Genomic DNA, 15,419 nt, shown 5'->3' with positions numbered 1-15,419 from the left:
CAGCCTCTCTTCAGCCCATACATTCTTCTTATTTGAAGAAAAATATTCAGAGCAAGAATTTAGACCTTGGATGTGTTGCCAGTGGAGTAAAGATGCTGATTTGTTAATATTAAACTCCGAGCAGTCTAAGGGGTGGTCTGGGGGCATGAGGGAGCTGTGACTTACTTTGCCAGCAGCAAAAAGGTGACATCCTTTGACAGCCTCAAAGACATTTGGTGAGACATCAGGCTGGGCTGGGAGGTGAGACTGGGCTAGGGACTGCTTCACTTTCTTTACATCAACAAGACACAGAGCCCTTTCTTCTCCTGGAAACCAAAAAAGGGTGCATTTCATCAAGGGAGAACTCCCTATTCACTACAAAAGTCTTACCTAAGCAGCAGCTCATTGTTACAGGCTGTTACTGTGGAGACAGTCACAAGATACCATGCAGAATTCATTCCATATTATTCTTATTCAAACTGAAACAGAAAACTTACAAAATCCCAACCCTACAACAGGCAGTAAATCCACCAGGAGAACAACCATTCCCTGCGTGGATTATTAGTGTTGCTGAAGTCTAGCAGAACACAGGAATTGTGGCCTCATTAAGACATTATTCAAAATTAGCCAGGAAGTTTTATTTTGCCCTTCAGAACTTCTTCAAGTACAAGATGTTTTAATCACTCTGTGCCAACAGAACTGGCAAGGGATTTCCAAGAACTGCCCCGATGAATTGCATTACAGCCCAAGGCCAGTTCCTCTCAGAAGCCCAGTGACAGACTAACACAGCTTTCTCATTATGTGTGAGATTTGCTTTGTTCTCTACCACCCTGGCACAAATAAACCATGGACATCTTAAACCCTTACCAGGAAAAAACCACAGAACTAGAAGAAGAGGAAAGAATTTGTTTTTCATTCCCTGCAAATGTCATATAGACACTTGACAATTTGGGCTTTCAGATGAAGATACAGCCTAATGTTCAGCATGCCTACATCCGTGTGGGAAGGATTATCTCTGGAAAACCACAGATGGGGAGATTAAAGCTGGTGTTCCTTTCATAAAGAAATCTTAAATCATGACAGAAGTCCCAGCTTGGTTACAGGGCAAGAGAGGGTAAGAGTTGGCCCTATGCCCCAGTGATCACATAGTGGTCCTCAAATAGTTAATGACATTAAAAATGTTGTACAATAATTAGGAAGGGATGTTCACTGATTAGCTCAACACTTTTTAAACTGAACTTAAAATAACAACTGACCTCTAACCTGGAAATGTTTTGTCTCTAGTTGTTCCCTCCCTCAGTTCTGAAATCAGTTTCTTGTGAAGGTGTAACTGAGTGCTCATTCACATCATCCCCTACCAGCCAGCCTCAGACAGGACTGTGTTAACCACAGCAAGGCATTCCTGCCAATTTGCTGATTACAAAACCAGATAAAAGCCTGGAACAAACCCTAAGGCAAGCAGGACCTGGCAGCACAGAGCCACTGCAGGGCCAGAGGGGACACACAGCCCTGTACCTGCTATCATGAGTAGCTTCTCCAGATCCTTGATGAGGTGAATTTGGAAGACAGCTCCCATTCCTGGGATGTGTGTTAAGGAATTCTTCAGTACATTCAGGGCATAGAGACCTTCTTCTGCACCCACCAGCACTACCTACAATAGGGGAAAAAATAGCTCTACATAAGGAGAACAGGGAATGCTCCAACAGCAGCTTGGGTGACACTCTTCAGCAATGAAGAGAAAAATCAAACCCACAAACAAGTGCATCATTACACATATTGCAATCAAGACACCATTTCCCTGAATCAATTACCCACTACTGAGAAAGTGCACATGACCATTACCTGGTCACTGAAGGGCATTGTGCAATTGATATCCAAACGATCTTCACCCTCCAGCTTCAGCAGAGAGTTCCCCAGCAGTTTCTGTAAATGACAAAAATATTGTTTTTCTTGTTGAGTTAATCTTCATCTCTTTATCTGTGAGTATTTTAACAAAGGTCATCATTTCAGACAGGCAAAGAGATTGGCACAGATTTCTTTTTCTCAGAAAGCTAAAAGTTGCAGGGATGCCTCCTACAAAAGAATTAGTAAACTTTTATCTACCTTAGACACAGTAAGGCAAACTGATCAGAATTATCCTAAATTCAGGCAGATCCTATTGTTGTCTCTATCCTTTCCATTTTCCCCAACCTCCTACAACAGAGCAGTGGAATTTTCCAAGGGGAAGGATTAAAGAAAAGTATAAATGTTGGTGGGAGCATGTTATTTTCTCAGATACAAAAGAAATGTGAGCCTGAGGAAGAGTATTTCCTGCAGTCAGATATTCCCTACCTCCAGAGCTAATTCTCTCATGCAATGCCACAGAATCCAACCTCCCTTTGCCAGAAAATAGAGTTATCAGTGTAACAGTGTAAGAAAGGCTATCCAAAACCTAAACAAATCTGTTTAACCTCTTATTAGGAATAAAACTTAAACTAAAAAGTACACACCCACACATGCCTCCCCCCAGCAAAAAACATAAAACCTCTGACTCTCTAAGAATGGGAGTGGTGGAAGGAGTTTTTGCTTCTTTGAAGGTTTGCTTGTTCCATGTGGTACCTTATGAGACTGGATTTAAACCATGTCCTAACTGCTCTTCCTTCCTCTGCTGGAATTAGAGATATTTTGGGATTTTCCTACTACACTCCCCTAGTCTAAAGAAGGGTATTGTAACACACAGCATCAGTCTCACAGTGAACTGGCTCCTGGTGCTCAAATCATAAGGCAGAAGCAATAACTTACCTTCAGTTAAACCTCAGTATGTCAAATATCGAAAAAATATTTTTCAAAACTCTGCTCCCTCCCAGAATATTTTATTATTAAATGAAACTTTTATACTCACAGCATCAGCCTCAGCTTTTTCTCTGGAAACTCTCCCACCTGCCACTATTGATTCCAGTGCTGTGACCCAGCGCTGTTTGTCAGGGAAGCTGGGTGCTAACAGGTAGAGTGTTCTACCAGGCCAGCAAGTGGTGTGTGGATGAGACTCCAATTTTAGGATATATGGCACATCTGAGATGTTATATAGATAGAATAAGACTTAGATTAGTTTTTGGAATATTGTCAGTGGACTTAAAATCAACACCTTTCAGCCTCATTGGAGAGAAGTTGTATTTATCATGACGTACCATGGCAATTTACACATTGGTTTCTCCTTTACAGGTCCTGCACAGGCTAGCTACTTACACCTAAATATTAGCTGGATGTATGCAATCCATACATACAAGGCTGTCTTTAACTCAACAAAAATAATTTCTTGCCTTTTATTCAAAAGAGAAAGAAATTCCATTGTGGGAAAAACCAAAACCAAAACAAAAGCAGCCACTTGACTAAAGTTTTCCCTGTACTGATTAAGAAAAATCTGTAAAAACTGGTTATGGAAACCTTTGTTTTTAACAGTCTGTATCCTTTAATGTAACAGTCAAGACATACAGAATCTTATCCATCAGTTCTATTCAGTACATACAAATCAACACATCAACAGTTTTTCATAATAAGAGACTGTATACACCCCACAGCATTTCTAAGTTAACGGCTTTGTGGTCAGAGCACAATGGTGGCAGAGGTTATGATACATCACAGTTAATAGAGAAATTTAAATAAAGCGAGTGCTTATGCTACAAATCTCTTAAGATTTACTTCCATTTGGGTTGATGACTATATTAACCACAGTTCTACCACGACAGAAGCAACAGCCTGGGTGTAACTAGATCTGGAGTGCTGAGCTACTCCCCTAATTCAGATGGAGGTAAATTACAGCATTACACAATGAGAGCTTGAGGGAGAAAATTCTGTTCGGCCGAACAAGGCTAACTGATGGCAAGCCAGATGAAATCCATTTGACCTCATCTATGTAAGATTCTCACCTGTCTTTGCTGTATTGGTAAGTTCAGTAGCTCCTACAGCTCCATGAACAGTTACATCACCATCAGGAAGGCAGAGCTCAAATTCCTCCAGAGGCCTCTGTCCAGCTGCAGGAGAATGGGGAGGCAGATTAGGAACAGACAAACAGGTAGCAAGGAAATAACTGTGACAGCAAAAGGAAGTGGATGCACACTGAATGTTTTCACAGTTAGATTATTATGACATGTCAGCCAATAAAATGGCTAGAAAAGAGTCTAGAAAAAAAATGTTGCCTTATCACTGAAGATTTAGCTAAATTTGGTACAGCCATAGGAAACAGTAATAATCTTTAAGCCTCTCAACCCACCAACAATATCTGAAGATTAAAATATATGTTCTTGCTAGAAATTCTAAGTTACCTTCTCTTGCTTCTGCATCATAAATGAGCACTTTGGTTCCTTCCAGGACAATATACTTCCTGTCCCAGCCCTGTTGCCCACGTTTATTATTCCTGAGGAAAATAAGCACAAAGCCATGTTGGACTTTCTGCTTGGATTCTATATAAAGCAAGCATGCAACTCCTATAAAAGAGAAATTTCAGCAGTAGCAATTGTAATTATAGCAGTGGTAATTGCAATGCCCATGTAATGGGCCTTTACCAATTATCTCATTGTAAGAGCCAGGGCAATATCAGGCCAAATATTTCAGCACCTGACATGGCACCAAGAGTCCTGTTTATACCTTGGCACTTTCATCCACCCTTCAAGACGCAGACTGGTGCTTGGCTCCTTCAGCTGCAGGCCAGGGGAATTCATCTTATCCCGGCAGAACGCTTCCGAGAAGTGTGTGGCATATTCTGCTGGCAGCCCACAAGTAGCTGGCAAGCAAGTTGAGCATTTTGGGTGACACATCACCTGGCATTCTGACAAGAGGACAGGGAAAAACTTCTGTTAAATGACAAAAAAAAAAAAAAAAACAATCATGACACAGCTGCCTCAACTTCTAACACACAAATCCCAGCTTCTCCAAGGTTCCCTTTCCGGTCCAAACCATGATGTTTTCTCAATGTTTGCACCAAGTAGCTCCAGAGTCATCACGCTGTCATTTCTCTCCCTGCTCTAGATGGGTGATGCCTTTCCTCCCCCCGAGCTGGGCTGTGCTGTGCCCTTACCCAGACACTTGGAGGCCTGCCTGCCGAAGTGCACGGTGTCCAGGCACACGGCGCACTTGGTGGCCCTCATGTTGAGCCCCACGTTGAAGCGATGGGGGATGTTGTGGTGCATCCGCTCCTTCAGGCGCCGGCTGTACTCTGCAAGGGACAGAACTCATCAGCAGGGTGAAAACCAAATCAGTAAAGAGTTGGCATGGCCAGAGGGAGAAGAAGAGGAGCTGAGCAGGAGCCTACCCTCAGGTGTGGAGGATTCCTTCCGGCGGCTGGAGGGTGGAGCCAGCAGGCTGATGGGCGTGGGCTGGTGCTCTGGGGAGCGCACTATGGCAGACATGATGATCTGCTGCCTGGCTGTGGCCGGTGTGGAGGGATGAGGGTGGTCGGATATTTTCCGATGAGCAGCTACAGACAAGACAAATGTCCCTGGTTAATGTGACCAACGTGGAACTCTGGTTCCTAGCAGGGCTCTGTGTGACCAGTCTGCGGTTACAGCCCACAGAATCGAGTGTAGCTTTATTGTAACATCACAGCAGTGGTAATAATTAAACAACATATGTTATTGCTAGAGTGGCACACAATTAAAGGCACATTTTCAGACCATGAACGTGTGCCTCCTTCCAGATTCACCTTTTCTGTTAACCCCTACCTTCTTCACGAGCAGATCTGAGTTCAATGCGTGTTTTCTGTAGAGCCTCCTCCAGCTCAGCAGAACGAGCCTTCTCCTTCTCCAGTGCCACTTTCAGCTCATTGTATTGCAGGGGAACCTGTGTGGGTAAAGAAGGGTCCTCTTTCCGCCGACTAAACAGGCCCTAGCAACAGAAACACACAGACAACTCCTAACTCCTAGCAAGAGATGGCTTTACCTAGGCAAAGTGACACTAGCTAGTGGCAGTCCGGCCAGAGGGCCTAATGGCAATTCTGTTATGTGCAAGGATGGATTTTTAGTTCATATTGGCACTGGAGAGAAAAATGTCAAGATATGGATTAATTTAAAGAGGGACATACGTTACCTGTTAGTACTCACACCTGGAGTCTCTGAAAGCATCTAAACAGAGGATCTCAAAATACGTGGTTAAAATTAAATTGCTTAATTCAAAGTGACAGAGCAGCTTATGACAAAGATGTGACACGAGTCACAAAGATGTGACACGAGTCATTGCCTGACTGCTCCGTCCTATGCTGTGACTACAGGACAAGCACTCTTGATACACAATAAGTTTGTACACATATACATACTTAGCATTAAAAAAAACATGCTTAAAATTCTGTATTCCTGCAGACTCACTGAGGTGTAGCTACTGGATTGTAACTTAAATGTTGTAGGAATAACAAAATACCAGAAAAGCCACAAAGAACACATTCTGCCTAGTAAAGTTTGTGTTCCCCAACTCAGAATGGTCTTAAATGAGGACAACATTTTGTTACACAAAGAAAGATAAAATAATATTAAGAATACACAGCACATAACTAATTACAAAACCATTTAATTCCATGCCTCTCAAACCTTCTTCACCCACCTTTTTCTTTTTTGCTGGTTGGTCCATCTTTGCCTGCAGGAAATCAATGAGTTTAGTTTGCTGAGAAATAGTGCCCTCCATTTTCACTTTTTCATGGGAATAGAGAACCTGTGAATCACACACAGATACAAGAAATTTCATCTTAACAGAAGAAACAAACAAACAACTCGACAGCAAAACAGAGCTATGAAGAAAGTGTCACACACAAACTGTAAATCACATCCTACAGTCTCACAGGGAATGAGGCAGAACACTGCCCTGCTTCCTCACCCTCACCTGAATGTTTTCCAGCTGATATTCCAGGTCACTTCTCTCAGTCTTCAGAAGATCTGCTCGGTCCAGAGCCTCTTGCAGACCTTGAGTCAGGCGGAAGATGTGATTCTTCTGCAGATCCATTTGCTGCTGCAGCTTTGCCTGCTGTTGAAAGGAAAACAAAGGCCAGGGGTTTGGGTTTGTTGTCTTCTTGTTTGTAAGAAAAAGCTATTAAATGTTGTTGCTCCTTGTAAAATAATCATCATTGCAGAACTTATAAATAAAGACATAATTCTTCAAAAGCTGGAAAATTACAATACTCTGGAAGATTCCTTTCCTTTCAGAATGCATTGTGACTAAACAAGCATTTCTGTGTATTTATATTATCTCTAGCAACACCATTTTCTCAAGCTCTCTGTACAACCACCAGAAGCCACCTCAGTACTGTGTCAAAATAAATTAAAACAATCATCTTTACTATAAACCAGGACAGTCATAGTCACATGAGATAAGGAAAATAAGGGCCAGGTGTTTACATCTTTGTCTCCAGTTAACACCAAAGGAGAGCACATGACAAAATACTCCTACTTCCTTTAGGATTTACACTTTATTGACAAGAAGGTCCCTGACTAGGAAAACCATGAATGTAACCTATGTTACAAAGCAAGAGCCAGAAATCTTTCCTGGTGATGCATTAGGGAGTAGGCAACCTGTCAGTAACCCAAGAATACCAGATGGCTCTAATTGTCCATAACCACCCCTGAGATACTCCTCTGGAGCCTCCTCCCCCACCACCCACAACTGGTTGCCTGCATCCAATTTCTCTCTGACATGGTGCAGGTGTGTGACCTTGGATCCAAATCCTGTGACCCAAATTAATGATGAAAAGAGGTGTGAGAGAAACCTCACCTGTGGCCTCCAGGTGTGCACCCTCAGCATGTTGGCTCCAGAGCTGGTTTTAAGCTCTGGTCCTTGCCCTTGGCCTGGTCAGAGAGCTGTGCCTGGGCACAGACCTGGCCTTGCAGGCCTGACCTAGAAGCTGCCTTGTGACTAGAGGCTTCTATAATGATCACTGGTACCTTCAGCAGATCTGCCCTGGTCCTCTTGTTCAGGTGATGGGGGTTTGAGCCTGCAGGCTGCAAGGTCCTGTCCTTGCCTGGCATGCTGTGCCCCTTGGCTGCCAGCTCCCCTGCCCCTGAGGAGCAGCTCACTTGTACTGCTCCCTGACATGGCCACAAATTCTGCAAACTTTTAAGTGAAAACAACTCCCCCAACTTGATTAATCTCTCCAGTTATATAGAAGGATGGATGTGTAACTCTTATTCACACAACCTCCCCTCCTCATGATGTGGAATGTTCTGAAGTTCTAACATGAATCTCCAAGGTTACCTCCTCCAGAAGCCTCTGCTTGAGCTCCCTTTCTGTCTCAAGCTTCTGCTGTAAACTGCGGGCGTTCATCTCCAGCATGGCATGCTTCTTCTCCAGGTCATTGAGCTGGGAAAGGGGGTCAGAATAACATGGAACACTAATAAATATAGTTCTACAGTCTGAAATCCAACTTCACCAAGCACAAGCTGAAGAAAAATGATACAGTTAGCCCTTGGTTGCTGGGGAAAAGCCAGGCAAAAGACATTTTGGCTTGTTCAAATGCAGATAGCAAGTTATTGAAGGACTTCATTCCAGGCATCATAGGCTGCTGTCTGCTTTAGTCTTTTTCAAAGAAAATTTGAGGTCTTTGGTTTGAAGATAGAATTCTATTCTATGCCCTCCAGTCTTTTTAATTTGTCTCTATAACATCTTGAAAAAAGCTGCTCAAGGCCACATTTCTAAAAGTAATATCAGTGTAAAAGTATTTCATCTAATTATGAAAGTCTGGGATTGAAAGTTACCTACCTTATCAGAAAGGCTCTCTGCTTTGAGTTTTTGTTCCTTGAGTGCTTGCTGCAGGGCCAGAATCTCTGCCTTGTGTTCCTTGACAGCCAGTTCTACCACCTGGCGAGACTCAGTAATACGCTGATCTGCTCTCACTCTGCATTAAAATGGAAAATAATGTTACCTAACTCCTTGACCTCTCCCTAGCAGGCAGTGGCATCAATAACTCTTTCAGAGGTTGCCTCAAATTCAAGATGTAACATTAGAAAGCCAGACTGTTTGCTGCAACACTTTTATATTATATAATCCTGTTCCTGCCCCTGCTAGAACTACAGCCTTAAAAATTTCAAGACCCCACAGGAACAGTCAGGAGCAAAGACTATTTTTTCTATAAAATAAAATAGAAGATAATAAATCAAGACATTTTATAAATTACAATGATAAATACCACTCCCCTTGAATCGCTCACTTGCAAAGAAACAAAAGGAACAATATCAGAGATGACTATTAACTAATAAACCATTTTTAGAACTACCTCACAAGATTTTATATTTAGCTCCAACTCCCATATCCTATGCTAAATATAATCTTTGTACTAGCTTCTATAGAGAATTTTCATCAAAGTTAATAAAAGGGAAGGAAGAGAGAGAGACCTGCTCTGTTTCTCAGTATCCAGCATCCTCTGCAGCTCTCTAACTCGACATTCAAACTGGGACTTCTCATCCCCTAGAACATTTCTCCACGCTTCCCACTGGCGCTCTTTCTCCAGGAGTTCATCATTCAGGGCCTCCAAGTCCATTACTTGCTCTTCCAGCATTGTACATGTTGTCTTCAAGGCCTCCATAGTCTAAAAATAAATCCTCCTATCAATTCTCACATCCCACATCAAGCGTGCACTCTCAGCTTCAGCCGTAGCATTTCGATTACAGTACATGCAAATCTGCAGCCAGCAGGAGCTGGGAAATCACAGCCCATTTATTTCAAGGCTCCTGTACATTCACTTGTGATCCCTCATAATGTCAGGTCGATCTCATTATGAACATTTTGAGATTTCCAGGGCCACAAAATTAAAATGAGTAATTCTAAATGACAATGCCTTCAGAGTGCAGGGTTGCTAGATAAAATTGTGTAAAAACACGATGGGAAACACCAAAAATTTCCATTCACTCAACTGCCAGGGAAAGAAGGCTTAAATACCACTGCCCCTGGAAGCATCATGGCTTCTTATAGGTTTCCAGATGTAAAAGGAGTTTTTGCCAGCTCCCACCAAGAGCTGCTGATCAGATCTAGAGAGCCTTACTTGTTTCTGGCTGGTCAGCTGCATCTCCCTCTCGGTGATCTCCCGGCGGAGATGATCGACTTCGCTCCGCAGCTGCACAACCTCGTCGTTGGCCCCCGAGGCCTCGTCCAGTTGTTTGGACAGGAAGAAATTCTGGTTGTTCAGCTCTGCATTGTCTTCAGTGAGCTGGTTCAGCTGCTCTTCCAAATCTGAAATCACCTAGAAAGAAAAATGCATTACATGTGAGTAAGCACAGGTTTTTAAAATCATGCATCCTTCTTCTATGTAACTGGGGAGATTATTTAATTCACATGGAATTATTTATTGCCAAGCTTTTACATTTTTTCTAATTCAAAAAAAGGGCAGCATTAGTGGTAGATATTTTTGCATAGTAATGTTCTTGGATTAGGAGTAGACTTTTGTGTCTTAGAGAAAATAGCTTTTTTTTAAAAAAAAAATCTGGTTCAGAGCATAAATATGCTGCAATGTAATTTATTATTTGAGAGACCTGCCACAGTTAAAGCACTGGATTGGGAGCCAGGAGTTCTGGCTGGATTCTCAGCTCTGCTGCTGACTTACAGTGACCTTTTTTTGCCTCAATCTCCCCTAAGTGCAATGAGGCTAATCACTCTCAGAAAGGCTTTCCAAGTGTGGTACTGAAGAAAACAGACCAAGAGGTGCAGTGGAGGCAGTGCAACCTGATGGATATCCCTGGGAATTGCTTCTATTATTATTTTTATTATTGTTCCTGGGTATAACCAGGAAAGGCAGAAAAATGTTAAGAAATACATTCTATGAAAGTAACAGCATTATGGATGGCAGCTGGGTACACAGGAGGGAAGAAACTAGTGTGGTAACACAATATGGAAAATCAGTGAAAAGCAAAAACTCAACAAGGCCTTTGCCAAAGTGGGAGCATCCATTTGTTCAGTCAGCACTAACTAGAAGCTTTCAACCACAGTCTCCTCCAACTGAAAGACAAATATAAACAACAGTGGGCCATTTTCACAGTTGGTTTTATGAATGAAAGGCCTGAACACTGGGTGGATGAATTTGTACCTCGTCCTAACTCAAAACCAAGGTCACCACAACAGAAGAGAAAGAAACCTCAGTAATCTTGAAATCAGCTTAATAAAAAGAATTTCAGAAACTGGTAAACTCTATACAATTCACATTCAACTCTTAAAAATATGTTCTAGAAGCTCTTTTGCCTGGATGTCAAAGAAAAGTGAATAAGATACTTCATTAAATGGGAAAAAATAAAATCTCAGAGCACAGTTGGCCACACATTCAAATGTAAATGTTCCAATTTCCTACACAAGCCAAGGACTTAAATATCTAAAGCAGTAGAGGATAGAGCACACAGCTCTTCTCAGCTCTCTGGAAAGATGACAACCACTTCTTTTTGAAGAATCTGTAATGAATATTTTGGCAGCCTTTTACCATGCCTCTCCTAGACCTAAATTAACAGTATTTGGTTTTTAAACTGTGAGCAGAAAAAGTCCAACAGCCATTACTCCCTGCTGGGTGAAGGGGAGTTCCTACCACCCATATGTTCAGGGTCAAATCAAGATGATTCACGCTTCAAAACACAACATTTCTGAAGAAATCTGATCATGTGCTTGTTTCTGAGCACTCTCCCTGCCCTATTCAAAATACACATTTTCCCCTGCATTGTTTGCACCAAGCTTTCAGAGGGAGCAGCCTGGGTTGTAAGGACACGTTAGTGCCTATGGTGCTACAGAAATAAGAACTTAGATTTGTTTATACAAACAAAAAGGAGCAAAGGGACATTTGCTTTCACAGTGTTTTACCTACTGCTCTTACAACAGCTGAGAGCTCCACTAACTGTCAGATCAGAAACTCCCTTTTTTTCCATTTCTTTTAATTTTATGTTTAACCACACCATGAATCTAGGCAGATATTCAAGAGATATTTTATACATTCATGGTTTCTTCCACATCTATTTTATATACTACTACAAGTAATTCCTATTAAAAAAATATTAAGCTAGTTTTGAAATACAAGAAAACTGAGATGAGGGAAACACAAAATGGATAAAGTAATATGCAGAGTTAATATGTCCAACTACTTAATTAATTATTAAAACTGGCTGTAATTCAAGTTGATTTTATTCCTTAAGGGCTGGAAGTTGAGCTCTCATTTTCTTTTCTTCTAGGTTCTGAGATTTTGACTTCTTTCCCTGAATGCAACTAAAATTAAACCAGATCATATTATATTTCACTGCTATATTTTATCTAGTAGGATATTTCTGGAAAACTTCAGACAAATAACAAAGCAGTTAACAAAGAAGGGTTCCAGAAGATGTGACATGATTTCTTTCCTTCTTCTAACAGTGTATTTACTGACAATTCCAAAATACCTTGGCTTAAATTCCAACTATATTAAAACCTAGATAATGTAATCTAGGTAGATATCATTTTTTTTAACAGGAGAAAATTTATTCCTCTTTTTTCATGGGGAAGGGGGATGTTTTTTAGCACATCCAATAGCTGTCTACAGCTATGTATAACCCAACAGGATTAGAGAGTTTATTAACATTATAAAGCCTAAGGAGTAATGGGTAATGCTGACACAGGAAAATGGGATGTAGTTGGATATAAATGCTTGTCCTGGGAATCAACCAAAAAAAAAAACAAAACCAAAAAAAAAACCCAAAAAAGCCCCACAGATCAAAAAAACCACCCAGATTTAATTGGAAATATTGTCTTGGACATACATACAACCTATACTATAATCCTGTACCTGGAAAGAGTTGATAACTTTAGATATTTTTCTTTTCAGTTAAGGAAATCCCCAGGCAAAAAAAAAAAAGCCCCAAAAAACCCCAAACAAGCCAACCAATTCTGAGCTATTCTCAGGTAAATGTGAAGTATATTAAAGGAAAGTCAGTAAGAAAATGCTACTATATCCTTTAGAAACCCATAATATAATTAGAAAAATCTTCACATTTTAAGTTTATAAATTACCCAAACACTTGAAACCTTGGCAAAGCAATTCTAGACAATCCAGACAGCCACTGTATCTGTGCCACTGCATCACCACTCAGAGCAACTGGAATTTTCTCCTCTATTTATGCACATCTTCATTACAACTAATCCATAAACCAGAGATATCATCTAACTACACAGATTGTTCACTGCACACCACATCTAAGCACACAGCTTATCTTTATCCTGATGCAGAGGACTGTATCTCATTTTTAAATATTGCAGAGCAACCCAAGCACAGCAGCTCCTCAGCAGAAGGGGCCATATCCAGCATAATTCCCTCCCCACTGAATAATCTGAGGAAAGCAAAGTATTCCTCTAGTGAGGCTGAGCAGAGTCACAGCTGTTACCCCTGGTCCTACAAACCTCTCCAGCCATGGATTAAATCAAATATCAGAGCAACAAACAGTCAGGGCCATGATGATTTGGCTTGCCCACCAGATAAAATGTACTAAATTTAATCCATATGCTCCTCATACCAAAACCACAGGCACAATAATGAGGAAAAGGAGAAAAATAAGGAGTTTTATTTATATAACTGAGCTTGCAAACTTCCCCATACCCTATTCCTTCATAAAGGTGTCTCAGTTCTCAGATGCCATCAACAAACATGCAGAAAAATGCTAGGACACAGCAAGGGGAACTGTTTGGGGATGCTGTCAGAAGTGTCTTATTTGGAGTTTAATGGAATTCCAGACTAATAGTGTTGCTCTATCCATTTTCACTCCTCCCCATCCCCACCAATCTTCACCAGAAAGCTACCTGTCAGAAGTTAAATAGGAAACAAGAAAAAGCTGTCTCTCAGCCCCAAATTATTGTGAGGAGGAAGTGAGAGCAGAGATCAGACTCCTTTTGTCTTTACCTACTGTCTGAGACAAAGCTTTTCAGGCAGAGAAATCCCAGCACTGGGAGGCTCAGGCTCTCAGACAGGGCTGCAGACAGATTGGGTCTCCACCTCCATCAATCCCTCACTTTCCTCCCCTCTCCATAGTCAGACAACATCTGTGCCTTGGAACACACCTTAGACATGGATCTCAGTCTCCAAAAACTCTTGATGGTTTATCTTGAGGGACACTGCCCACTGGACACTGCCCAGACTGCATTCCTCTCCTCCCCACAGCAAGCCAGGGTTAAAACACCAGTCCCTGTGTTCCTGTCCTAGGTCCCAGAGGATGAGCTGCCTCTCCCAAACAGGAGCCTCTTCCTCCAATGATGATGATGTTATCCACAGTGAAGGTCTCATTAACCTCTCACAGCAATGCCTTAGAAGTCTCTGATTTCTTTGTCAGGCTACAAAAAATACAAAACTTAATTTCTGCCTGTAACTGGTATCTGCCATCATCTTTTCTGTGAAATGGGAATCAAGGATAACCCCTTCCACCCAAAAGGGAATTTTTCTTTTTAAAAAAAATTTAACAAAGTCATATAAAAGTTTTTGCCTGGGTATTAGCCTTGTCACAGCAGGCAAGATTCCTTTACTCTAAAACACAGCTTAGCATCAAAGTAACATCTTTGAGTATTATTTTGGAAGCTCACAAGAATACAACTTATGTCAACTTATGGAGGAAATGTGGAATCAGGATCTTAGACTGAATTCAGCAGGAATTCACACATAACTAAAATTATACCAGTCTGATGGTCTCCCAGATTTAATGCCTCAGTATCCAATCTCTTGCACAAGTGCAGATCGAGCCTGTTAATGCTTAAGACTGGAATACAAGATAATGACAAAAGAAACTCAAGAAGAGCAGATAAACTTTGTTTTATTGGGGAAAACTTGAACAAATGGAAATGCAATATCGAATTAGGAATAAGAAATGCCACTCATTGCTAGGGTAAAAGCTTGTACCTGAAAAACCCAAGTGATTCAGATGGTGGTTCTCTAGTATTTTATTAAGCTGATTGCAAGGCTTTTATAGGACTATTTCCTGCTAAATATTTAAAGACTTTAATTCCTACTTAATGGAAGTTTCCTTTTGGAAACAATTCTATTATTATTTAGATAATTTAGTTGTATTTTTAAGTTTAAACATGCTGGTGATCTCAGAACAAGCCATAATTTGGAGGTATCTGGAAACAACTGACAAATGTGTAAATTTTCCTATTTAAGAATGCCTTTTATTTCTAGATCTTGCTTTGATTGCCTGGAAAATACTTTTAACACTCAAATGGGCCATTTATTTCATAGAATAAATGTAGGGAACTAGTCCTCCCTCAAGAGATTTGCTGGATGAGCTATCATTGTGAGAAGGTTGTGGTAAGATATGGCACTGTGAGTGCCCACAAGCACATGTGTGTGTTCAGCATTTAGCAAAAGTTACAATTTTTGTTGTAATTATGTATCCAATTATTTCTTGCTCAACTCAGTGACAGAAAGCATGAAAAAGGGGAACCTGAAAATGCCTCCTTGGTCAGAAATTCAGCAAAAGGAAGACCAAGTATGCAATGAGGACACAAGG

General features: G+C 41.1%; 1 protein-coding gene across 7 annotated transcripts in view; it reads right to left on the bottom strand.

Annotated features, from left to right (window-relative positions):
* Positions 1–15,419, bottom strand: part of CIT (citron rho-interacting serine/threonine kinase) — a 69,334-nt gene that overhangs the window by 9,012 nt on the left and 44,903 nt on the right. For 5 of the 7 annotated variants that reach the window (XM_030231048.2, XM_050980532.1, XM_018916492.3 and 2 more), the window contains exons 25-40: positions 9,971–10,168; positions 9,324–9,517; positions 8,692–8,827; positions 8,188–8,292; positions 6,823–6,963; positions 6,547–6,654; positions 5,676–5,838; positions 5,267–5,431; positions 5,033–5,170; positions 4,603–4,783; positions 4,281–4,372; positions 3,885–3,989; positions 2,861–3,030; positions 1,822–1,902; positions 1,495–1,630; positions 166–305 (exon numbers count right to left, since the gene is read on the bottom strand). In XM_030231048.2, coding sequence (XP_030086908.1) covers positions 166–305; positions 1,495–1,630; positions 1,822–1,902; positions 2,861–3,030; positions 3,885–3,989; positions 4,281–4,372; positions 4,603–4,783; positions 5,033–5,170; positions 5,267–5,431; positions 5,676–5,838; positions 6,547–6,654; positions 6,823–6,963; positions 8,188–8,292; positions 8,692–8,827; positions 9,324–9,517; positions 9,971–10,168 — 2,253 coding nt within the window. The remainder of the gene's footprint in view (positions 1–165; positions 306–1,494; positions 1,631–1,821; positions 1,903–2,860; positions 3,031–3,884; positions 3,990–4,280; positions 4,373–4,602; positions 4,784–5,032; positions 5,171–5,266; positions 5,432–5,675; positions 5,839–6,546; positions 6,655–6,822; positions 6,964–8,187; positions 8,293–8,691; positions 8,828–9,323; positions 9,518–9,970; positions 10,169–15,419) is intronic. The other 2 variants (XM_050980533.1, XM_050980534.1) reach the window with 1 other exon arrangement.

Source organism: Serinus canaria, chromosome 15 (assembly GCF_022539315.1).
Source record: "Serinus canaria isolate serCan28SL12 chromosome 15, serCan2020, whole genome shotgun sequence".
NCBI classification, from domain to species: Eukaryota; Metazoa; Chordata; class Aves; order Passeriformes; family Fringillidae; genus Serinus; species Serinus canaria.
This window is presented reverse-complemented; position numbering and strand designations above follow the sequence as displayed.